The sequence below is a fragment of the Psammomys obesus genome, unplaced genomic scaffold (assembly GCF_907164565.1).
Source record: "Psammomys obesus unplaced genomic scaffold, mPsaObe1.curated_primary_1811, whole genome shotgun sequence".
Taxonomy (NCBI): domain Eukaryota; kingdom Metazoa; phylum Chordata; class Mammalia; order Rodentia; family Muridae; genus Psammomys; species Psammomys obesus.
In genome coordinates, this window is record NW_026585644.1 from 18,804,942 (window position 1) to 18,831,131 (window position 26,190).

The window sequence follows — 26,190 nt, forward strand, 5'->3', positions numbered from 1 at the left end:
TCTGAATGAAAACTATTCTCCATGCCCCCCTTGGGTGTCTGTTTTGGGGTGGACACATTGAGCAATAGCAACACAGATCCAATTCCAGCGAGAACACGGTTCTCACCTCCAGTAATTTATTTATTCACAGGAGGCAAGGGCTCAATTCTCTCTTGTCACAAATGCCCAATACAGTCACTTAAAGAAATAAGCCGGGATGTCCCCACTAAATTACGATCCCACCCTTGCCATGTTTCCTTTAGTTGTTTATTTGGAGTGGAGGGTATGTGAGTTGCATCACAGGGCAACTCGCAGGACCTGCCTCTCATTCTACCATGTGGGTCTTGAGGATCAAACTCAAGTCCTCAGGCTTGGCAGCAAGCACCTTCACCAGCTGAGCCATCTCGCTGGCCTCACTGGTCTGTACTCTTATTTCCAGTCTCTATCCTTTTCCCTGATTTGTGTCCTTGCTGTTTGGGTATGGTAGTCACTGCTCTCAAGCATTTATTCTTTTGCTTTTGCTTGTGAGTTGGTTTCTTAAGCTCTCACTGTAGCCTAGCAGGACTATAACTTGCTATGTAGAGCATGCTGGTCTCATACCTGTGACCATCCTCCTGCCTCTGTCTCCTAGATCATTGGGGTTACAAGCTTCGTCTACCATGCTCAGCTTCTCTAGACAAATTACTGCATTACAGCCACAGGTTAACTTGAGAATAATCACTGGATTTGACTATCTGTAATGAGCATAGTAAAAAAAAAAAAAAAAAAAAAATGCCTTTAGACATGTAAAGAATAGCTTAGACAGGTACCCCATGACACTGGAGGCTGTCAGAACCCAGTGACATCACTCACTCAAGATAACCAGACACAGTCCTAGAACCCCACAACACTCACTGGCCAGCATATAAGCAGGGACCAAGAGCAACACTCTGCTCTGCACATCTGGAGAGAGGCCATCTTGATCTGCTCTGCGGCTGGAGCCTCTCCTCCAGGATCCTGACCCTCGAATCAGAGACTGCTGTCAGAGACTGGACTGGACTTTTGGCTGAGATGTGAGCAGCCTTGGGGAGACGGGCTTAGAACCTTAGGAACCCAGAGTGTGAACTTTGTGTGATGGCCCTCAGCATAATGAAATAGAACTTTTGTTATACCAACTCTATGTATCTACCTTCTTGCTCATGACTATCTTAAAGCAGGCATATTCTTTCTCAAGTTCCTCTGCCTAAGTGAGATTTTTACAGCTGTCTTCAGGGGCCCAGTCCATTTCTTCTCAGACATTGCTGGACATTTCACTGTTGCTTTTGAAATTAAGTTCTTCTTTTCTATTACATTTTATGTTATTCCAATAGAAAGGAATACTAGTCATTTTATACTTTTCTTGTGTCACCTTTCTAAAGCTGAGGGGAGAACTCACAACTTCAGTGCTTTCTACCTTTGCTGCAACTAGAAACTTCTAATAAAAGGACAGTCTCTGATCAAACAAACAAACAAACAAACAAACAGTCCTGAGCCTAATGTTATACTGGGATACATGTACACACACACACACACACACACACACACACACACACACACACAGCTCTCCCTCCCTCCACTTTCTCCCTTCTCCTCTTTCTCCCTCTAGCTATATCTCAGTTCTTCTATGCCTCAAGCAAATAAATCTGTCTCACTCAAGAGATTTCATATGAATTCCTCAGCTAGAGCCTGGCCTCCCTTCTGGTGTTTTTCTCCAGACATCAACACTTCAGAGAGCAATGACACTTGTTCTAAAGGACGTCACAGGATGGCCCTTCTCTGCCCCTTGCTGTCCCACACCCGAGGGTCCCCATCTCCTGAGTCTCTCATCGAGAAGCACTGGCCCACAAGTGGCTCCTTTCTCTTATGTCCACTTTAAAATGAGCAAGTTCTTTGGCTTAGTTCTGCCAGGGCAGCTGGCTTCAGTTAGCTCAAGTCTGCATCTAGTCTTTATCAGTTCATCAAAAGCTTCCTCCCAGGGCCTAAAAATGTCTCTCTAAATTGGGATTATTATAAACAGGTAGTCTATCTTTGAAATGCTGTCTTTTTCTATAAACATTTAAAATTATATGAAAATATTTAAAATTTCAACAAAATGCTGCTCAAGTCACATCAGCCCTTAATATAAAGTGCTCTCTAGTTTGTGTGTCCATGTAGTAGTTTGTGCTCGCAGACATACGCAGGTATGTACACTCTCTCTGATCTGGCCCAGTACTCCCCATCTCCAACCAAATAAGCTTAATCGGGAAGACCCCAGAGACCCTGTAGGAGGTGGTGCCAGAAGGGAAGGGGCCCCCTCCCAGCAGCCTGTGAAGTGCAGGCTCCCTCCTCAGCGGGCTGTGAGAGCAGACCGTTATGTTCTTCCACGGTGATGACAGTCGTTTGGACAACAGCCTGTGAGTAGCTAGCAGAGATAGACGTTATGTGAGGGACTACAGAGTAGCAGCGATTTAGAGTAGCAGATGAGGGAGATAAAAAAGATAATGACCAAGATTAAACTGAAGGAGGGCTGTGAGGGTGCCATGAAGACCGAGTCCCACAGACGTGTCCTAGCACCAAACCATATGGCTTCGTAATCAATTCAGTTTGGTTATGCTGAAGTACTAGTGTTAAAAAAAGAAAGAAAGAAACTGTATAAGGAGTGAATATAAATATATATCCAGAGCAGATGTCCTGGGTAGGCCAAGACTGGAGGAGCCAGGGTTCTCACTGTTCAATACCCCCGGAGCCCCCGCAGACAGAAGCTGGGTCCTGGGGATCAGGGCTCAGGGAGACGAGCACTGTCTGACACAGTTAGCTTTCGGTGGCTATTCTTAGCATGGGTCTGCTCGCTGGAGATTCTGATAATTTCACAGCTGGTTCCCGACTCCATCCCGCCATGATGACAGCATGTGACCTGGGCCACTTCCTGCTATTCACAGTGGGCCCACTATGTACTAATTCCTTAAGAACATCTGTTGTTTAGAGATGGATTGCTGGTCTGTTCTCCACCCAGGTGCGGATTTAGCTTCCACTTCCATTTGACTTGCTTCCTAATCTGATCCATTATTTCTCTTTTATATATATATATATAATCTGCTTTGGCTTGGTTTTGTTTGTTATTTTGGGACACAACCTAAGCCTATTTTTAGAATCTATACAATAAAATTTACTCTCAGATAGTTTATCCTTTAAGTTTTTTCTTCTTACAGGTGATTATTCTCAAATAATTTAGCCAATTTCTATCCCCAGAGACATGATTTTTTTCCAACTTGTTTATCTTCAAGTTGAATGTTTTATTCGTTTGATACTGCCCAGATGGCTCAAGACTGAAAAAGGCACTCCCCTCTCACTGAGTGGAGAAAGCTGGGAGGCAGGATGCAATGTGGGAAGTGCTCCGCTGCCCACCTGGGCCCCACATGGCAGGACATGTTTCTCTACACAGACAGGAGTTGCTAGCTCAGAAAGGCCGGCACTTGCGTTTATCTCCTAACACGCCTTCAGTTTCCTTACAGGACAAGGAGACCTGTTCAGTGCCAAGGAGGAAATACATCCCTTCTGAAGAAACAAAAGCCAGAAGGGATTTCCACTACTCCATAGAGTGAGGAAAGAAGAGAGGGAGGGAGGTGAAGGGAAAAGGGGGGGAAAGAGGAAAAAGGGAGGGGAGAGAAAGAAGGGAAGGGAAGGGAGGGAGAGGGGGCAGATGGGAAGAAAAGAAGGCTAAGTAGTAAGAACTACATTCTTTGGGGGAGCTGACTTCAATACTTGCAGAAATATAAATGCTTGCAGAAATTCCCATTAGAAATAAAAACTACTTTCAACACCAGATGCCATGTAAGAGTCTAACTACTCTATATTTAGAAAGTTTATATAAGGCGATGTAAAAGCACAGGTTAACTCTGTGACTTATTCAATATTGCAAATGTTTTAACATCTTTCCATTGGAAGGACTAAATGAAAGTACTAAACGAAATTAAATTATATTCTGTATTTTTAGCCACTATGTTAGAATAGATAAAAGAGGTCACTGAATCAAGTTTTAATCTTACCCTGAAAAATCAGCAGAATATTGTCCATAATCAAAGATATAGACTCTAGTAATCTGACACACTGAGAGGTATCCCAAAGCAAACACAAAACAACATCTGCAAAACAAAAATAAGCTGGATTAGTGGAAACGTTCATTTTGTTAAAGGGTACATTGTAAAGAAATTCACTAATTCATATGGCTCAACAATGAAATATTATTAAGTCTACCCTACAAAATAACTTGATTTGACAGGTTATGAGAATTCTTTCCTAATATATGTGGGAAAGGAAACTGGCCTCTGATGCTTTTCACCCTTATTCTGAAAGACAGACACAAATAAAATTATATATGTGAAAAACACGAGCATTAAAAAGTGTGATTACTGATGACAGCTTTAATTTATCAATTCTTGCTTCCAAATACATTGCACGATTCTTTTTTTTTTATAAGTTTTTAGAAAAGATTTTCATTATTTATTTTATGTATCTTAATGCTCTATCTGTATGGACACCTGCATGAAGAGGGCATCAGATCCCAGTACAGATGGTTGTGAGGTACCATGTGGTTGCTGGGAATTGAACTCAGGACCTTTGGAAGAGCAGACAGTGCTCTTAACCGCTGAGCCATCTCTCTAGCCCCCATTGCACACAATGCTTAACTAAGTTTTCCCAGTTATTTCCTATGTGTGTGCATGTTTTTGCATGTGTGCAGACACTAGTGTGTGTTTGTGAGCTTACGGAAACCTGAGGCCCATGTTGGGACTCACCCTCCATCACCCTTCCATTTTCTTCATTGCAGCATGGTCCCTCAATCACATCCAGACCTCATAGCATGGTTAGTCTTGTGAGCTAGCTTGGTCTTGGATTCCCTGCCCTCTGTAGCTGAAGCCACCACCACGGCCATACAGTATTTATGAGTTCTGGGGACTCTGACCTCTGGCCTCATGCTCTCCACCAAGCTAACTTGATTTTTAAAACTGTACCCTCAGTAGTCCAAAATCATGACTTTTAGAGCAGATCAGGGGGCACTCACTCACAACCAGATAGTGCCTTTAACAAACTTAAGGTGCTGAGATGGAATTACAACTAAACACAGTATGGAAAATGAGCTTATGTATCAATGAAAAAGAACAGAAGAAACCCCAACACATATCCTAAAGAATGTAATATAGCACAAGACATAGGCTTCTGTTCAAATTCTCAAAGAACAGACGTATTAGCCAGCAAGGCAGGTGGGGGAGAGGAAGCTAGGCCTTCCTATCACATGAAAACAATTCTAGATAGATTGACTAGTCAAATATAATACCACCACAATGGGAATTGTGGCTTATAACAGTCAGATGTAGCTCTCAAACTGGACTGTTTTCTGAGCATTCAATACAGAAGCAATCAAAGGGAAAAACTATTTGACTAAACTAAATCTTAAGCTTCTCCAATAGGTAATTTTGGTGGCTTTATGAATGAGTTCTTTAAAGCTATGAAAAAAGAAAAGAAAAACTGGTGTGGTGATGAACACATTTAATCCCAGCACTCAGGAGCAAAGGCAGGTGGGTTTCTATGAGTTCGAGTTGAGAATGATCTGCACAGCAAATTCCAGGAAAGCCAGACCCTGTCTCAAAGAGAGAGAGAGAGAGAGAAGAAAGAATAGCATGCTATCTAGCCTTTATTTAATATATTTCAATCAATGTTAGTTTACTTTATAGATTCAAGTAGGAGTCTATATAGGAGGGCTAACACTACTCATCATCACAGGGATTAGTCAAAAAGATACATGCACATTGGTAAACCTTAAGCCAGGCCTGGTGGCAGTGCCTGGGGGCCTGAGGAATGAAGATTTCAAGCTCAGAGGCCTGCCACTACAACAGAGTAAGCTCAAGGCCAGCCTAGGCAATTTGGTAAGAGAAAGAGAGAGACAGAGACAGAGGGACAGAGACAGAGAGACAGAGAGAAGGAGCTGAGTGGTACAGCACTTAGTTATTAGCACGCATGAGGTCCTGGGCTCAGTATGACTCAGTGTAAGAGGAAAAAACAATTCAGTAAAGCAAAAAAACCTCTCAGTAACCTGAGGGGAAGAGATACTTCCTTAACATTAAAGAGCCTAAATATAGGCTGGGAAGACTTCTTGCCATACGAGCAAACAGACCTGAGATGGGTCCCCAGAACTCATGAGATAAGACAGGCAAAGCGGCACAAGCCTGTGACCCCAGCACCAGATGGACAGAGATAAGAGGACTCTTGGAGCTCACTAGCCAGCCAGGCCAGCTGAAGTAGTGGGCTCCAGAGTCTGTGAGAAGCTGCATCTCAAATACTAGGTGTTGGGGGCCAACTGGATGGTTTAGAAGGGAAAACACTTGGTGGGCAAATGTGACAGCCTGAGTTCCATCCCCAGGTGTAAAGAAAACCAATTTCACAATAGTGTCCCCTGAGTTCCACATGTGCAGTGTGACAGGGCTCCCTGTCACATATCCCTCTTTCACACACACAAATAATAGTAATAATAATACTAGTGTGTGAAGAAAGAAGGCACAGGATATTGACCTCCGGCCTTCACATGCACACACATGTGCTTCCATACACACACATGCACATACAATACACACAAGCACACATGCACGCACACACGCACATCTTGTCAGCCCTGAGATGGTAGCAATTCACAGAAAAAAGAACAAGTCAGAGAGCAAGAAGGGGGGGTAGTGTGCACTGCACAGCATCCTCCTCCTTGTGGATCTGAAGACTCAATAATGATAAATTCCACTCCTGTTAAATTAATTTCTAAGTTTAGCAGCATAGTCCCAACTACAGTCCCGACAGTCTTTGGTGGGGCTTACCAGCTGATCTTCAGGGGCTTCTAGCTAACTAAGCAAACACATGACGCTGAGGTCCTGTCCCATTCTAACACATGAAGGAATATGCCGTGGGGATTTAGAATGTAGAATTGTTTCAAAAATAGATCAAAGGATTATCCAAATAAGAAACAGTTTAGAAAGACTCACTGTACAACTGGGAAGTTTGTTTATAACACCAGCATATTAAAGCAGTAGTGAGATGAATGAAGTTAAGCGGGGTGAAACAACAGCTCTCTTCAGAGATAGGGCCCCAGGGCACACTATGCACATGAAACACCAGTTGGTCAACACATGAAAAGATCTAAATGTAAAAACAAACAAACAAACAAAAAACAGTTTCATGGAGAGACATACAATAAGATAAAAGAGAACACACAGCGGGGCAATCGCATAAGCAGAAAACTCACAAAGGCCTGGGAGATTTTTCTACATGCACATCAGCCAGTTCTATAGGATAAACTGTAAAGTGCTGCAGGGTAATGTAACAGAAATTCCTCAGTACATACACTAGGTTAATGCCCCTAATGGAGAATGCCCCTAATCTGATTCTTACTTCCAAGCAGTAAGAAACAGATTAAAAATTCAAGTGGAAAGAAAATAATTCAAGCAGAAAATAGGTAAGAACGTTATTGAGCAAATTATATAAGAAAAAGTGTAACCACCAGTTTATTTAGAAGAATAAAAGAGACTCAGTCAGGCAGTTGTTGGCGATAACTTGGAAATTCACAGCAGGATGGAGACAGTGTGTCCAACACAGACAAAGTATTAAAGCAGATAACACTCAACAGGGGACTTAGCTCTCAGACTTAGTAGGTTGTTTTTTTTTTTTTTTTTTTTTTTGCATCTATTTATGTGTTTATTTGTTTAGCTATTGGTCAATCAGTTTTTCCACCACTTGTCTGTCTGTCTATTGTGGGGGAGGGTCGTACATGCCATTGTGGAAGTCCTGAGATTATAGGATGTACCCCGACTCCCAGTTTCTTCCCTGCTGAGGATGCTAGCTGAGCAGCCTACCAACTGAGCTACAACCTGGTTCAAAGCAAATGTTGCCACATACACATATTCTTTGGACTGACAATCCTACATTCTTATTTGACTTAACACATTAATTCACGGACAAAGTTGTGGGATATATACCGCAAAGGTCTGCAGTGTAGAGGTGAAAGCACTACACAATGGTACAACGTGATGCAATTCTACACAACTCTATATTCAGATATTTCAACTCCTACCTAACCAGTGTGAACATACTTGTGTGACAGATGTTGATAAGTAAAACCAAGATCATAAATTCTAGCTTTTAGGAAAAAAAAATCATCCAATGTCTGGTTTTGTAAACATATTTTTATTTGGCCACACCCTGTCCATTTGTGTATTACAATGGCTGCTTATGTCTAACACCAGCCATAGAAGCCTAAAGCAATTACTATCGCATCCTCTACGGAAAACATTTGCTGACTAACTCTAATTTAGGATTAAACTGTGGGCGAAGATATTAATAATTCAAGTTAGGTTTAATTAAACATGTCAAGATGTCAGCCATATGAGGAGCAACATCATAGCCACCCTTTCATTAGTCTGTATATCAATCAACACTCACTGTAGAGGGACATTAGTTCATCAGTAACTTGAGCTACTTTACTGAACTGGACAGTAATTAAGCATCTATCTGCCATCAGTACTGTCACACCACAGCTGGCCTGCAACCACTGGTTAGCTATGAAAATGTTGGCACTCGTCAATGATGGCATTCCATGGGAACTGTGCAAACAGAATTTACAAGCAAGTGTCCTGGACATCTCATTATCTGTAAATCATGTACTAAATATCCACCCAGTCCATGCATTTTAAAATAAGCATATACGGCACAGTATTTCTAAAGGGGACTGGCTGATCCCAGTTCCCAGTCCAGATCCCCAGGTGGTCAGGTCCCTTACATAGACATGCACAGTGGTTATACAGAAGCTACCCTCCTCCCTGGAGCACTTTAGCCATCCCTGTGACAGGTCATTTTCAGTGGCTAGTACAAGGTAAACGCTTTATAGACTGTCTGTGTTTAGGGAATAATCAGTCTGTGTGTGTCCAACACAGACACCACGTTTTTCTAAAGTTTTCTGCCCACAGTGTTGAAGCCACAGATGTGAAAGCCACAGAGGGAAGGCTGACTGCCTGTTATATATACATCTTTCCCCAAACGCCGGTTAGTTGTGAAACACGGACTGGCACTCTCTGATGACTCACGTGCAGTTACTGGGCTCTTGGGAAGAGGCTACACTAACCCGAACTCTGCTGTGACAGTAAAATACAAAATCCTAATGACTTGTTACCACTTTTTACTAATTATACTTTTACATGTGATCGTTGGCTATATTAGGGAAGATGAGGTGTTTTCCTAAGGTTGGCTATAGTTTTAGTTTTTAAATGGACTCCTGGAACATTTAAAATTACATCCACAGGTTTCTTTGTACTGTGTTATGTCTTCCTAGAGAAAAGACGAAGTGCTGCCGGGCAAGCAGTGTGGCTTTTCTTTGGGCCTGCATATGGGCGTGATGACAGCTGCAGGCATTGCCTTGCGCGAACAGGGCGACACACAAGCTAAGGTCCCCCAGGACAGCCCTCTACTGTCCTGATGTCGCTGGACTGCTATATAGGCTCTGGGCAGCCCCAGCTCAGAAAAAGATTTTGGTGCTAGGTTTCTTTTCTGTTCCGTGCAATTGAGTTAGTACTGGGGAAAGCCTTTGATCTTCAAGTTCACACATCAGCAGAGAAAGCAGACATGGAAACCAACATGCACACAACCACATTTTAAGTGGCTCAGTTGGTGTTCGAGCACCACTGGCTATCTCCAAAGGGGGACAGAGATAAATAAAATGCAGACTAGATGCGAATCACAGCCGTGTCACACTGCCTGTGTGATCTCTCAGGCATGGCTTTCTCGCTCCATGCCAGCACCTGGGCCCTCTAACTATTCTGAGGCCATCACGGAGCTCTTGTCCTCCTACAACTAATTAACTTGTGAGAAGACTTGAAATTCAGAATTTGGACAGCTTTACCTCATCCCTCAAGTGTGACATCCGGTGCTAGGATATCTGAAAGAGCAGCAGCCAGTTCTTGCTTAGAAGAGGGGTCAGGCTGGACACAGTCAACAGTGGAGGGAGTAAGGCGTGAGATTAAACAGAATTTGAGGGTGATAATCCAAAGACAGCATCACTGAATTAGCCAAAGGAACAGAGAGAACAGCCCTGCCTGGTGACTTCTACCTTTGAGCGATAATACTTTCTCTCCTATTCTGTTCATATCACTAGACCCTTGAGTTGGGGGTTTCTGTTCTTTGCAGCCAACAGCATCCTGGCTCAGGATTAATACTATCAAAATTTTAAGTTAAGGGGCTGGTAAGATGGCTCAGTCAGTGCAATGCTTACTGTGAAATGAGTCTGATACGGTGGTATGCATCTGTAACTCCAGCACTGGGGGTGGAGGGGTGGGAGGTGGAGGCCAGAGTATCCTGTAGCCCATTGGTCAGCTAGCCTAGCTAGATTAGCCATCTCCAGGTTCTTTGAGAGCCCATGCCTCAAAAATAAAAGGCTGGGGAATGACTGACAAAGCCACCTCTTCTGAATGGTTTTATGCCAACTTGACACAAGCTAGGGTTATCTGAGAGGAGGCAACCTCAATTGAGAAAATGTTCTAAAAGACCTGACTGCAGAGCGTTTTCTTAATTAGTGATTGATGCGAAAGGAGCCAGCTCATTGTGGCTTCTGCATCAGCTCCTGCCTCCAGGTTCCTGCCCTGTGTGAGTTCCTGCCCTGACTTCTTTTGATGATGAACAGTGATGTGCAAGTGTAAGTCAAATAAGCCCTTTCCTGCCCAACTTGCTTCTTGGTCATGGCGTTTCTTTGCAGCAATAGAAACTCTAATGAAGACAGGACCCAATCCAGCTCTGGCTCTCATAAGCACATGCATGCACAGCCCCTTTCCAACCATATACACTCTATAGGTCAGCAGCTTACAGAGCGTGCAAGATCTGTTTTCTTACCACATTTCAAATGTCTCTTCATCCCAAGTACAACTGTTGATGGGAGGAGGTTCTGAGAAACTATGGGAATTAATGAACTGGAAAAGCTAAGGAGGCTGGCATAGACTCAAGTGAGGAAAGCAGGTTACGGTCGTCACGGGGCCGAAGGTCGTGGTGGAATGGAAACAGAAACTCACAACAGTATTCGTATTACCATGTGAAATCAAATTAGAACGACTGCTCACCGAGCTTCTCAAACATCGACTTGAACAGCTGCCCTCTTACTTTACCAGTGTGAGCTTTAAAAAGCTGCCACCCTTCAAGACCTGGTTTTCATACTTACAGAAGGTAGATGCCTGGGGACTCTGGTTACTCTGACCCTGTTACTGTGCCCGTCTGCATGATAAACTTGCACACCTTAATCCTCACTTTATCCTGTTCATTGTTCCCCTCCATCAATATTTCCTAAGGCCATTTGCTCATGCGTTTTTGCTCCGGTGGCTTGTGCGTCCTCTGTCAGAGCAGGAAAGAAACCCTAATCACCTGCTTCCATGGCCAAGGCTGTGTGGTACTGGTGTAAGCGTTCAATGTACAGAAAAAGGGCCTAGAAGTGAAGCCATATATCTGCAGGGCTACCGTTTGCACCTGAAGTATCCTTCAAAGGCCACTGTGTTGGCTTTGAGTCCTGCAGCATCCATATTGGGAGGTGGAGTGGATGCATGAACAGGTGGAGCCTGGCAGGAGGTCTGTGAGAGTATGTCTTGAAGGGGATCTGGGGACCCCACAATCTCTTCTCCCACTCCCTGCCAGGCGAACAGCCTTCCTATGATTTCCACTATGATATGTCTGCAGCCTTGCCACAGGCCCCAAAGCAATTCGGCTGAAGGATCATGGATTAAAACCTCCCAAAAAGTGGAATCAGAGTTGATTTTTCTCAAGTGTTTGTTACAGTAACAGAAGCTGATGGACTATATAGTAAATGATAAATACTGCCTTTTCCTACCAAAGTATTTAAAAGGACACAAAGCAGGCCATGGTAGGAAATTTTAAAATTGTGACTTTATCATAATTTTAAAGTTCTTTCCTGTGAGTCATTACTAAGAAACAGGAAGGAAGGTCAGAGAATGTAGGAAAATATTCACAATGTATCTAGCTGACAAAGGACTGGTAAACAAAATACAGAAAGAATGAGCCAACAGTGGAAAGATTTGGGTAGAATAACACTCTAATATTATATAATTGGACAATTAGCACAAGAAAACACTGCTGGCACCAGTACTTATCAGAGAAATCTAAATCAAAGCTACAGTGAAGTAGTACAAAGATCAGCATAACAGAGGGAAAAATCACCAATTGTTGGTGGCTGGAGGTACGGCTCATTGCGGGGAACAAAGCACTTTTAATGCCTTAGTTCTATCCCCAAAACGAAGAATTAAATCATACCAAAGCCTCTCTGGCCTTTATTTTATGAAGTGGAAAAAGGACTACCTGAGAAAAGTTTCCAGAGGAGGGGACAAGGAATGACAGCATGCATGTGCCTATGCCACAGAGAGGGAGAGAATATATCACCAGAGTATATTATCGGCATGTATGGAAATGTCCTAATGAGACTCATTATTTTGTACAATTAGTATATGCTTGTCTTTGCTGGGGTTACTACTGCTGTGATGAAACACCATGACCAAGAGCGAGCTGGGAAGGAAAGGGTTGATTTGGCTCACATTTCTGTATTACAGTCCATCCCTGAAGGAAGTCAGGACAGAAACTCAAACCGCAGGAACCTGGAGGCAGGAGCCGATGCAGAGGCCATGGAAGGCTGCTGCTTCCTGGCTTGCTCCCCATGGTTTGCTCAGCCTGCTTTCTTATAGAACCCAGAACCACCAGCCCAGGGATGGCACCACCCACCATAGGCTAGACCCTCTCACATCAATCACTAATTAAGAAAATACTTTAAAGGCTCAACTATAACATGATCATAAGGAGGCGTTTTCTCAGTTGAGGTTCCCTCCTCTGAGATGAGTCTGTGTCAAGTTGATATAAAACTGTCCAGGGCGATGCTTAGGACATTCAGAAGAAAGAGTCTCAAATAATGTATTAGGACAAACATAGGCAAGTCGTTCTCTCAAGCTCTGTGCTGGGAGTACAGATGGGACAACCACTCTGGGGAAGGGTGGCAACTTCTTTCTCTTATTTTTTTTTTTTTAAACCTCTGGTAAATTCTTACACCATTAAAATACCTGAATCCCGTGCCTTAGTAGTTCTTCTCCTAGGTGTTTACATAAAAATACAAAAACACACCAAGCAGTGGAGGCACACCCCTTTAATCCCAACACTCAGGAGGCAGAGGTGGATCTCTGTAAGTTCGAGGCCAGCCTGGTCTACAGAGTGAGTTCCAAGACAGCAGGGCTGCACAAACAGAAACCCTGTCTCAAAACAGACAAACAATACAAAATCACATCCACAAAAACTTGTGTAAGAACGTTTAACAAGTTTTAATCCTAATAGTTCAGCTTTTTAAACAGGCTACAAGTCCATTAAGATGTGAAACGATGCATAACTGTGGTATGAGCATAATGTCTGACAGAGTTTCTGTGACATTCTAGAGTAGGCAGAACTTCTCTGAGTGATGAAAGAAAACAGGTTGCTGGTCTCAGGGGACAGGTGGACTGACTGGGGCTTCTTCAGCAGAAGAGAAATGTCCTTTATCTAGTGATGGGTGGCACCCATACTCCTGGAACAGGCAACTTGTTTGAGGTAAATTATACTTAAGCTAATTAAAATGACTTGGAAACAATCAAACTTTATTAGGTTCCTCTACAGGCCATCCTTCACTTTGGGCCCAAGGGTCCAGTCTGATTTTTTTTTCTCTGCATCCACATGCTTCCAAGAGGAATTCAACAGGCCCAGGATCTCAAATGCCTACTGCGTAATGATAGTGCCCACTCTTTGTCTCCCGCTTGGACATGACTCAGGCATCCGATCTCAAGCCAACAAACTTCCCAACACCTCAAAGTTAGTACTGTGCAGGGCAGAAATGCTGAACTACTAACTCTACCTCAAATGAAGAGAGAAATCGAGAAATTCCAGGGCGGGCCGGGGTGTGTGTGTCACAGAAGCAAACACTCCGCCACCGAGCAGCATCCCCATCCCCTAATGTCTAACTTCCGTTCCGTGTCCATGCTTGAAATCTCTGCTCCTCACATCATCTTGAGTGCTTTCCAAGCTGGCCCACTTCCAGCCGCAACCCATCACAGTACAGTACCTCTCTCTCCCTCCCTTCTCCCCATCCATTGTCCTCACAGCACTGGAGGGTGCTGGGAACTTGACACCTTTCTCCAGCACTTTAGAACTTTGAAGTTTAGTTAAGAACGCCCCAGGAGCTTTTTTTTTTCCTCTAAACTCTTGTTTCTAAAGATGAATGTTAAACATTTACGTGAATTCTCTGAATTGTTATTTTTCAGAGTCTCCCTGGGGGACACACATGGTGAGTGCGGATTTAAGGGGTCACATGTCCGCATGCTATTCCAGTCAAGGTCCCTCCCTCATTAGGGGAAAGAAGACATGCACAACTCCCTGCCTCTGTAATCCACTGCAATTCCCTGAAGCTGAAAAACCTGTGAACCAAGGGGCGAGAGCAGGCAAGGGTCTTGGTACCCACTTCAGGGTCAGTTACTAACGGCTGAATCGGGTCTCTGTGGTGGCTGTGTTGAGCCACTGCTATTACAACTGTAACGGTGGCCATTATTTTTGAGGCGGGGCTCCCTCTCTAAAGCCTAGGTTGACTTGGAACTCATTCACCACGTAGCCCAGGCTGGTCTTCAACTCACGTTGCTCCTTCAGCCACAGTCTCCCAGGTACTGGGTGGGATTACAGGCGTGAGACACCATTCTAAGTAGGAATTATGAATGTAAGACAGGAAGCTTATGAGACCTTTGAGGGAAGCCTGGCTACACAGTCTACTACACGTTATCACTCGGGCAGAGCCCTGAAATCCCAGCACCTGCAGGAAGGTGCTCTCGGGTCGGTCACAGTTTCAGTCAGCTTAATTTCTGCATTAATTTGTTCTGTTTCACCTTAAAGATAATTGTGGTCTTGTTGAATTGCTTCTTGCTGAGCCTCACTTGTTTCTTCTTCCTGCGCTCCTGACAGCTGCCTAGTGGAAACAGTGCAGGCCATGGAAGCAAACTTGGTTTAATCTGCTGGTGCCTGACAAAAGCCTTCCAGACAATGTCAAGTTTATTCAGCGTGGCATCTCTAAAGCCTAAGCCTCCCCTCCTGGCCCACACTTGAACACTATAGACAACTGCAATTCTGATGAGACTAGTCTAAATAAACACCTCTAAAGCGATGCTTCGCATTGGCTCCTCAAGGACAGTCCTCTAGAATCTACTCTTAAGCTTCTATGTGTCATCACGCATTTCTATCTTTAGGACACACTACTTCAAACTAGAATTCACTCACCCTAGCATGCTCTTCTACGTCAATTTGTTTGTTTTTTTTTCTGATAACCTGTTTTGCTAAGTTGCTCAAATGCCACTTGGACTCGAGTGATTCTCCTGCCTCAGTCTCCCAAGCAGCTGCAATTGCTCACACGTGCCAACACTCTGGCCTTGGAACTGCCTATTCAAATGGTTGAATAGCAGTAAACATTCTCCCCAAGCTATAAATGAACAAAGCAGTGAACACTGGTGCAGGGGCAGAGGGTGGGGTGCAGAAGTAATGTGGGGGCACCTGGATTTAACTCCAAATATGGTGAAACAGTTAAAAAAGTACTCACTAATTAAAAACATCTTAGGAAAAGGCTTTGTGGGCTAGGGAGGTGGCTCTACAGTTAAGATCACTTGTCACCCCTGCAAAGGACTCGGTTTGATTTCCGTCACCTACACAGTGGTTCATAAGCACCCATAACTCCAGTTCCAAGGATCAAATGCCCTCTTCTACCTCTACAGGCATCAAGCACATGTGTGGAGCATAGACACACATGCAAGCAAAATTTTACTCACACATAAAATAAAATGAATAAATCTGAAAAAAATATTTTGCTAATAAGTGGTATTTAGGAAGAAGTAGCAACTAAACTGACTGCTTGTCAAAATGCTAAATATACACTGTGTAAAATGTTTCAATCTAACATATGCTAGAAAAAAGACAATTAGATGTGCCATGTAGAAAGGAAGAAAAAAAACATGAACATTCCATGCCTGGGTCCATCTCAGGATAGGATCTGAAGTCTAATGAAGCCAGCGATCTAGAAAGACACTTGCTTTAAAATTACCCATGTTTCCTTCTTAAAGAATTTGTGTTTAGTCAAGTCTGTCCACTTTACTAAATAATTGTGTGCAAGGCAATGTGAAAAATTATTTTTCCATGTGATAGCATCTAAAAATATGGCCTCAGAGCACATGCTGTGACACTAAAATCAACATTGCAAAGGCAGACTGCCTCTTCTGCAATTTCATCCTTGCTTTTATAAAAAATCATATATGCACAGATTTTACAAGTCAAAGTGCATAGCCTAGCCCATTGTGACAGAAACAATCTGCTTCTAAAGCTGGCCCACACTTCTTGAGCAGGAATTCTGCTTTGTGGGCCAACAGTCCATTTCACCTAGCATTCAAAACCACGCACATCAGAATAAACTGCCTAGCTCCTCTGGAGTACCAGCTTCTCCGGGATGCTGCCACCTACAAGCACAGCGTCAGCCATTCTGACATCGCCAGGCCTCCTTCCCATGAGTCTACACCTCCATCCTGACATCCTTCAAGTGGTTTTAGAAGAAAACATAGGTATTTGTGCTTAATCTTCTACATTTCCCTGGAAATCTACTCTTAAAACCACTATCATGCTGGTCGTGATAGCGCACACTTGTAATCCCAGCACTCTGGGAGGAAGAGGAAGGTAGGTCTCTGAGTTCAAGATCAGCCTAGTCTACAAAGTGAGTCCAGGACAGACAAGGCTACACAGAGAAACCCTGTCTCAAAAAACAAAAACCAACCAAACAAACAAAACACTATTATAGCATCAAACTTCTAAAATCTTCCTGTTAATTTCTTGGATGCCATCCTAACACTGCATTTACATATATAGCCAAACTGTAAGAAGCATGAAACTGAACATGTTTTACTTTTTATGTGGTGTGCAGTGACACTCTGAGACGCAATCTGTCTACAGGACTCAATGACTGTTTAGTCCCTGCTCACCAAGGGAAATCAACTACCCAGGCGTGTGGACTCTCAGCACCACATCCATACTTCAATGGATGAATGACAGACATTCTTATTTGAAGTCAGCATTCCTCATCTTCTTCTTAGAGTCGGTTTGTTGAGAGTGTCACATAGCACAACACAGACACTCGTCTACTACAGGGAAAGAGGAAGATACACAAGAGAAAGGACCGCTCCCCCCCCCCCCCAATTCAGTACCTTGCAATCAAGGCCGACACCCGCTGTTGAAGCAGCATGGTGGGCACTGTGGGTCTCTACATCTGAAAGTTGGTCCCTCTAGTCCCCACGTCACAGTGTGTTCTATCCAAAATGTCCTTATCACATGTTGTAATCTGTGTTCTCGGGTGTTCCTCTTACGTCCGTATCCTCTGCTTCTCTGAGCTCTTCTCACACCTCAGATGTCTCAGAACCAGAGTACCTGGAAAAGTGTTCCAGGAAGTTCAGGCACAGCCTGAGCAGACACATACAAGTGTGAGTGAATGCAGAGATCAGGAAGAAGCAGAACACAAGGTCTCTGGAGATCCGAGAAGCAGATAACGGCTCCTTTCGGGATGGTAACACAGGAGGCTCCGACCGTGCAGGAGACAGCACAGAGGAGGATCAGGGAAGCTAAGGGCTTCAAGCTAAGAGCCAGAGAATCACAATAGCTTTCAGGGTCCCTTAGGAAGTGTTTGCAAAGGTCACTGTGGAAGAACTATTATAGGAAACAGTTTTAGGAGAATAATGAACACATACTTGTCCAGTCCGCTGTATAAAATCAGAACCATTCTGCAGCACGGTGAAGAATTGAAGATCCAGCCAAGCAGAAGGCTGACGCCAATGGTCTCCAAGGGCTAACTTTAAAAAAAATCCCCGAACTAAAGCCAAGCCAAGGTTGAAAATCTAGTGTGTGAGGCTGATGTCAGAAACTAACATGCTTGAAGGTCACTGAGCACAGAGCCTCCCTCACAGCCAGTACCTTGTTAAACCCAGGAATGGAGACTTGCAGGGCTTCAATTCTGGTGACAAAGTGAATAGTGTGCAATGATGACTATCTAGCTGGAAACTTCCTGGTGATAACAGCCACACGACCGAGCTTACAGTTACAGCGTCTCTTGATTAAAACGAGAGGCCATAAGGAATAGCTTGCCTTATTGTCTACATGTGTGGAACCTCAGTTAAGAACACTAAACGTGACCAACCAACCACATATTTCTTAGGAAGAAGCGTCTTGCCAATTAGAAACAGTGGTCAGATCGTATGACGTTAAATCTATCTTTTTGTTCTGTTTTGCGTTAACGACCTCCACTTTTCCATGGTTATAGAATCTCACCTTTCCTTGGACTTCATTCAGGTTCCCTCAACCAACAAGTCTGCTTTACAGCCAGTGTGTTCGACTCTGGAACAGGCCCGGCATGGATTGCTGTGGCCCTCTGCCACGGAAGCTCCTTCCCCCACACCCTGCCCTGACTCCAACTTGCTCAAGAGACCCAGCATTTCCTACATGACATCTCACCCCTGGCCTTGTGTGGTTGGATTCCAGTGGTCTCCCTGAGGATTCATCTGTTTCTGTCCCTGGCAGGAATTTTAATGGCCTCAAACTAAAATGCTATGAAGCATTTTATGAAGCATATGTCATAAATGTCAACATATAAGCAATAACACACAGGAATGCACTAAGAATAGGGTCATGGATCCCCACATCCTTACCACCTAGCTAAACAGTTATCTGCATTTCTAACCTACTCTTTCTGGAGCATCTAAGATCAAATTCCAGTCGTTGGTACCACTGTTGCTGTAACTACTGCTGAACACATCTGTAATCACACTGTTTTCTGCTCTGTCACGCCCATCACAATGCCATTGCATGGAAGACAATCGGCACAATTTGTGTCACCTGATTTATATTCAGACTCCTTGTCTCAGGGCTGTTTGTTTGAGCAAGCAGCCAAACAAAGTTGGGTGCTGCTACTTTGCTTGAGTTAAATTATTCCATTAACAGTTACAAAATACTGACTTTCTAATGCCACTCTTCCTTCCAAATAACTAGCTGGGATTTTTTTTCTTCATATCAGAACATGCCCTCACCAACTAAGATTATTTGGACAAACTGAATTATGGATCCTGCCAGTGAGGAGGCTGATAATTAACTATGGAGATCACTGCCAGGAAGCCTAAAAGCTCTTAGAAGCCTAAATACAACAGGCTTTTTATTAAACAACTTTATTGAGCTAAAACTGACACGTTAGACAAATCACTTCCCAAGCACACAATTCAATACTTTTTATCAGGTGTGCAAAGCAAGTGAGGGTTCAGGGCATCCCTGAAGCTCTCCAATCCTGGTACTTACCTGCAGCTCCTACCGGCTGTCCCCCACCCCCACCCCCAAGCCCTGAGAGACACCAGTCATCCAGTCATCCATTGATTACTCTCCATCTCTAGACTTGCCTGTCCCAGAGATTTACGACTTAGCAGAACAGTGCAGCACTCGGTCTTTGTGTCTGGTAGCTGTGGCTTATGTTCCAGAGGCCACATGTATGTTGATTCCTTTTTTATCGGGATAGTACTCCACTGTGTGGACACAGCACACCGTGTTTATCCATGCACAGAGTGATGACCATTTGGGTCATTTCCAGTTCCTGGCTGTTCTAAATATATCACCCCGAATAGATGTATCCTTTTGTTTCTCTTGGAGGAAACTGCAGCAGAAGAATTTCCAGCACATATGGTAAGGCGCTGTAACTTTTAGAGACTACACAAATGTTTTGCAATGTGCCTGTACAAATTCATAAGCAATGTATGAAGGCTCTAGTTCCCCATCTACTCGCCAATGCTGGGTCTTGTCATTAGAATCCATCCCACTGCATGTCCATTGATATCTCACTGTGGTTTTAAGGTGAAGCCCTAAATGACTGCTGACACTCAGCACTGTTTGATTTGGTTACTGGCTATGAAATGTCTAACCAGTACTTGTGTCCATCTCTAAATGGAGCAGCTAGAATTGTAAAGGTTCTTTTAATAGGTGATTGTTTTTCTAAGATTTTCCCGTTTGTCTTCATTCGTAAAGATTTCGTTTGAAAAGCAACATTTTAAATCCTGAAGAACGGTAAATGTTTTGAGTATGCCTTACCTAAGAACTCAAAGCCAGCATTCTGAGGAGTTTCAATGTAAACTGTTACCTTCAGGTCTATGATAAGCAGTATTTTATGTACGATGTGAGCTAACAGGTTCGTTGACGCTCATGTGGACATCCTCTTGTCAGCACACCATTGATTCTGAAGATCATCTCTTTACCACCGAAACTGCCCCAGGCCCTTGGTTTAGTTTTATATTCTCAGTCTGTTCTAATGCTGTGCATGTCTGGCCTCACATGAGCCAGTATCCCGACTCCTATACTAGAATAAGTTGAGACGGTGGGATGTGCAGATCCGTGGTCTGGTGTCCTTTTTCAAATAGTTATGCTGGGTCCTTATGTTGCCACCCAAATTTTCAGATCAACTTACCAGTTTCTGCCCAGAAACTCCAACAGTGTTTTTGTTGGTGACTGCACTCGGGACAGAACTGAACCTACAGATCAGTGGATCAGTTGGGAAGAATAGCCAGCTGCACAGTACACAGTTTGAACAGCACAAGGTCTCCCAACTCAAGAATATGGAAAACTCTATACTCTTTACTCTCTAAAGGAGTCATTCTCAACTTGTGGGTCACGACCCCCAGAAGGTCCTCGGAAAACACAGATATTTACATCACGATTCATTACAGAAGCAAAATCATAGTTATGAAGTAGCAATGAAATAATTTTATGGTTGTGTGTCACCACATGAGGAGCTGTATTATAGGGGCAGCATTAGTAAGGATGAGAGCCACTGCTCACAAGAGTGCTTGCTGATAGTTTGCTAGTGAATGTTAAGTTTATTCTTAACTAATTGTATTTACACTATGTGCACAAAACCATTTTTAAGCTTCCATTTTGGAACTTTAATATATAGAAATAGAATTGACTGGCCTGGAGAGATGGCTCAGTGGTTAAGAATGCTGGATGCTCTTCCAGAGGTCCTGAGTTCAATTCCCAGCAACTACATGGTAGTTCATGACCATCTATAATGGGATCTGATGCCTTCTTCTCTGTCATACAGGCATATATGCAAATAGAACATTAACATGTATAAATAAATAAATAAATCTTAAAAAAGAAATAGAATTGTTTTTTTTTTTTTTTTTCTGATTGTTGTTCCTACAGCCTTGTCAATCTCATTTATTCATTCTGGGTATCTTTTCTAAAACGCATATACCATCTCTATGCTGTCACTTTCAACCTAACTGTCTCCTTTAATTGACAGTGTATTTCTTGTGGACAGCATTTGGTTAGATTTGTTTTTCTCTAGTCTTAAAATCTCTGATGTCGCTAACATTTGGCCAATAATTTAGCTATATTCCAGGTCTTCTCCATTCTTCTTTCATGAACTTCTTTTGTCATCTGATACTTTAAAATTTAATCTCTTTGTTGCCTTTTCTGTGTATGTATGTCTGTATGCATGCATGGTTTTATTTGGTGAGACAGGGTCTCACTAGATAGCCCAAGATGGCTTCAAATTTACTATGTAGCTAAGGCTAGCCTCAAAATAACCATCTTCCTCCCTCAGTCTCCCAAATGCTAGAATTCTAGCATATGTCTGGGGACAGGTCTCTGAAGACTCTCATTTCGCAAATCCCATGTGTGCATCCTCTATCAGCCTCTGCAGAGGGTTTTCTACCCTCTACTCCAAATGCAGTCAGAAACAAAGGTGCTATTCGCAAGGGTAGGCTTGCCCTGGTAGAACTGAAGGAGTGGGACCAGGTCAAAACTAAGCAAGAACACTACAGACCCCTACTGTTCTAATGTGAAAGTCAGCAGTTTCTTATAAATAAATGCTTCTCAGATTGTTGTTTGCTTTTGGTCGAATTCCAAGAGTGCAAAAACGGTTTTGACAAATTCCAGTTTGCTTTATAGCTGTTTGGAGGTTGGGGAAGAAATATACCGACTCCTACTCAAATAGATGGCCATCTATGAATCTGAAATGGGCTTGTAGACTCGCATGGAAACTCCATTTCTGTGGGAAGAAAATTAAACTTTTACCATAGACCTGCAAAGCAGAAGCTGCTGGCTCCAGTGAAGGCGAGTCGTAAGAACACTGCCAGGCCCCACTGGAGAGTAAATCTAGCTCGATGCATGTGTCTGTCTTAGCTGCATTGATAGACAAAATCTAAAACCACTTCTTTACCATTCCCAGCGAAGCCAGCAACATTCAGAGACCTTTCCTTGGGCTCCTCGGCACTTGAGAATGCTGCAGTACCCTGCATGGAAAAGCAGCAGTCCCTCCCTGTGATGGTTTGAATGAGAAATGAGCTCCACAGACTCACAAATTTGAGCACTTGGCCCCCCATCGGTGGTACCGTTTTGGGGGAGGTTATAGAACTTGGGACACATGTAGCCCTGCTTGAGGAAGTATGCCACAGGGAAGCAGGCTCTGAACTTCCAGCTTGAGCTCTCTGCTTCATGCCTGTGTTTGAGGATGTAATCTCTCAGCTTCCTGTTCTAGCTGCCTCCCTCCATGCAGCTCCCACTATGATGGACCGCCCCTCTGGAACCAAAACAAACTCTTCCGTAAGCCGCTTTTGGTCGTGGTATTTTATCGCAGTAACCAACAGCCGAACCCCACTTTACAGTCTGTTTGCTTATTCCCATTAATGATATATATGATGGCTACGTATCAACTATATATACAGTATATATTGTATAGTGTGATGTTTTCATACATTCATATATTAAATAATAATCAGAATATTTAACATAATGATCAACTCACATACGTATCATTTCTCTGTGCTAAGAACACTCGGAAGCCTTTCTTCCAGCTATGTGGAAGTAGACAGCACAGAGCACTGTTAGATGGCACCTTCAGCTATCTAACAGTTAACTGCCAGTCTCTACCTGAGTCCCCAACGCCACACGGCCCTTTTTAACCATTGCAGTCCCTGACAATATCTGTTGTTCCACTGTCTGAGATCAGTGGAATTTGTCTTTCTGTGCATGACTATTTAACATGTCTGCTAGGTTCATGTGTGTTGGCACAAATGACAAGATTTTCTCCCCTCCCCCTTTTTTTTGGAGGGGGGAGTGTTTGAGACAGGGTTCCTCTGTGTTTCCTGACTGACTTTTGGCTAAATATTATTCTCCTGTGTATACACACTGCATTTTCTTTGCCTATTCATCTGCTGATGGATTCATGCTGGTTTCATGTTTTGGCTATTATGAATCATGCTTCAGTGAACACAGGAATCTTGTTTTCTTTGGGTGTGTATGTAGTAGTGGAATTTTGAATCACATGGTAGTTCTATGTACATTTTTTAAGCACCGTCAACAAAAGCAAAAACTACATAAAACAGAAAAGCTTCTGTATGCATAAGTCAAAGACACAGCACACCAAAGCCCACACCAAGGAAGCCACAGAGTGAAGGGACAGCCTACCAAGGAGGAGGAGTGAAGGAACGGCCCAGCAAGGAGTCCACAGAGACAGCACACCAAGGATGTTGACAAAGGGAAGGCACAGCACACAAACAGGAAAACCTCACACAGGACTGGATGCTCCTTCACTGAGGAGCAGTCATGACTGGACTCCAGAACTCTCGTATCTTCACACAGGACAGCTCTGTCCTTTCCTAGAGCTCTGTGGATTGTCTTATATTCTTTAAGACCTCTGCTCTTGCTGGGAAGTGAGACCTGGCTCATCTGCCCTCCCTCTCTGACCAGTGGGGAACAAAGAGATCTCGAGGAGTTATAACCAAAGTTGTAAGGGATCTTATTTGTTCTTTTTCAAACCCCTACCCATGGAAATAAGTGATAGAGCTCAAGCAGACCTCCTGTGCCAGGAAAGTGACAATGGCATGGAGCCAATGGATGTTTTTCTCCCCACTTTCTTTACAGACAACAGAAATGACCCAAACCACCTAGCTGGTTTTGTTGTTTTAACTTTTTTTTTTTTTCCAAAATTCAACTTCCATTGCCATATTTGGCTGAGTAGCATAATGAAGTCACTTTGTTCTTTATAGAAAATTCCCAAAGTCGCTTTCTGTATGCAAATTAAGTGGGCAGTAGGCATTCAGCAGACTGTTTTACTCTCTCACACTGTAAAGAATAACAATGTAGCTCACATCAAGATTCAGTATGTCCAGTTAACAGTCTCCAGTTCAGCCTCTCCTGGTATGTGACCAGATAGAGAAAACATCATAAGCGCATCGGACAAGTGCGACATGGTATAGACAAGGCCGAGAAACAGAATTATTCACAAGGAATGATCCAGGTTTCAGCCTGTTCCATTTGCTACAAATCCCAAGACTCTGAAAAGCATGTCTGGAAAGGGGTTGCCACCTCCTTTCTACCCAAGATCCAACAAATAGGGTAGCGAGAACTATAGGCAGGGAAGCCTGCCATTGTCTGCCCCAGGAGGCACGTTCTCCTTCAACCCCATCTGACTCATACCATCACACTGCAGGGAAATTCTAGGTAGACAGTAGGGAGGAAGGAAATTCTAACAGTCCTATAAAGCTCAAAGGCCAGGGAAGCTAGGCAGGCTACATAAGCTTCCACTCTTTGTATCTCTGTTTCAGCTCATAATAAAATATCAGGCCCAAGAAATGGGAAGCGGAAAAAGACACATCGAGCTATGCAGGAACTGAGCTGGGTGGAGCCTCTTAGAAACTGGAGCTTGAGGTCTGAGACGATGGTTAGGTCACGAGCAGTCGCCTCACAGGTGTCCTGTGTAACACTATGGTAAGGTGTACCCGCAGTCTAGTGAGGCTCTGAGGATACAAAGTAGAAGGAAGCTCAGTCTTCGTCACCTGAAGACCGGAGTCCAGCCCAGGAGACAAATACACAGGCTGCCATGTACAAGGCACACCATGACTGGGGCTCTGTGGGAGACTCTTTTTTTCCCACAGTGTGAGGAAAGGTGACTATTCCAGGTGACCAAGGGCAAACCGGATTGCGTCTCCACAATGGAGGTAAGAGAGATTATGTCTGGAGTGAAGGAGATCCTTTAGGATGTCTCTTGGTGCTACCATGTCCTGTGATGAAAGTCAAGGGGAAACTACAACAGCCAATGCAGGCAGGATGACAAAGGGCGCAGACCCTTCAAGGATAAAGGTATGGGTCATTCCTCCGAGAAAAGAGGCTGATAAGGTGCTTGCTAAGGGTGGAGGGAACACAGAATGGGTAGTAGAGAGAAATAATTATGAATACCAGCTAGGGCCACATGACCATTTGCAGAAAAGATAATTAGAATTGACACGAGTGCTTCTGTCACATTTTGTTAAGAATGTGTTTGGGTAGATATCTGTGTTTGCTTTCCTGATTTCTTTATCATGTAACACAACACCACTTAAGATAATATTAGTAGTTCTCATATTTAACTTCTGAGATACTAAACGAACGTCCCTCAAGGAATATTGTCACCTATGCTAAAATTTATAATGCATTTGTGGTTGGTACACGGAATAGCTATATCATGTTAATCAAAATTATGACCTGGAAATTAAGCACGACATAATGTAATGTGTCAGGTTGACACAGGGTGGACTTGTGATGGCTATTCTTGGTTGTCAACTTGACAGCATCTGGAATAAACTAAAACCCAAGTGGATGCATACTTTTTTTAATTAAACCTTTTAAAATGGAAAGACCAACCTTTAGTCTGGCTCTTGTGAGGTGGGAAGATCCGCATTTAATCTGGGCCACACCTTCTGCTGGCGGACTAAAGGACATGGAAAACTGGAGCTTTTGCTCTTTGCCTGCTCACCCTCACACCTTCATTCCTTCACTGGCATTACAGCACACTTCTTCAGGATTCCAGTGTATGCTGCAGACCAGCTGAGACATCCTGCCTCATGTACTGAAGAGCTACTAGGTTCTTGGACTTTCCATTGTTATACAGCCACTATTAGACTAGCTGAACCACAACCTGTAAGCCACTCTAATAAATCAATCCATGGACAGATAGACAGATGATTGATAGACAGACAGACAGACATGCTGTCTGATCTATCTATCTATCTATCTATCTATCTATCTATCTATCTATCTATC

The 26,190-nt window shown here is 43.4% G+C and overlaps 1 protein-coding gene across 1 annotated transcript in view; it reads right to left on the minus strand.

The window, feature by feature from the left end:
• Mboat2 (membrane bound O-acyltransferase domain containing 2) overlaps nucleotides 1-26,190 on the minus strand; it is a 117,102-nt gene that overhangs the window by 33,825 nt on the left and 57,087 nt on the right. Inside the window, exon 4 of the mRNA XM_055621930.1 lies at nucleotides 4,023-4,118. Coding sequence (XP_055477905.1) covers nucleotides 4,023-4,118 — 96 coding nt within the window. The remainder of the gene's footprint in view (nucleotides 1-4,022; nucleotides 4,119-26,190) is intronic.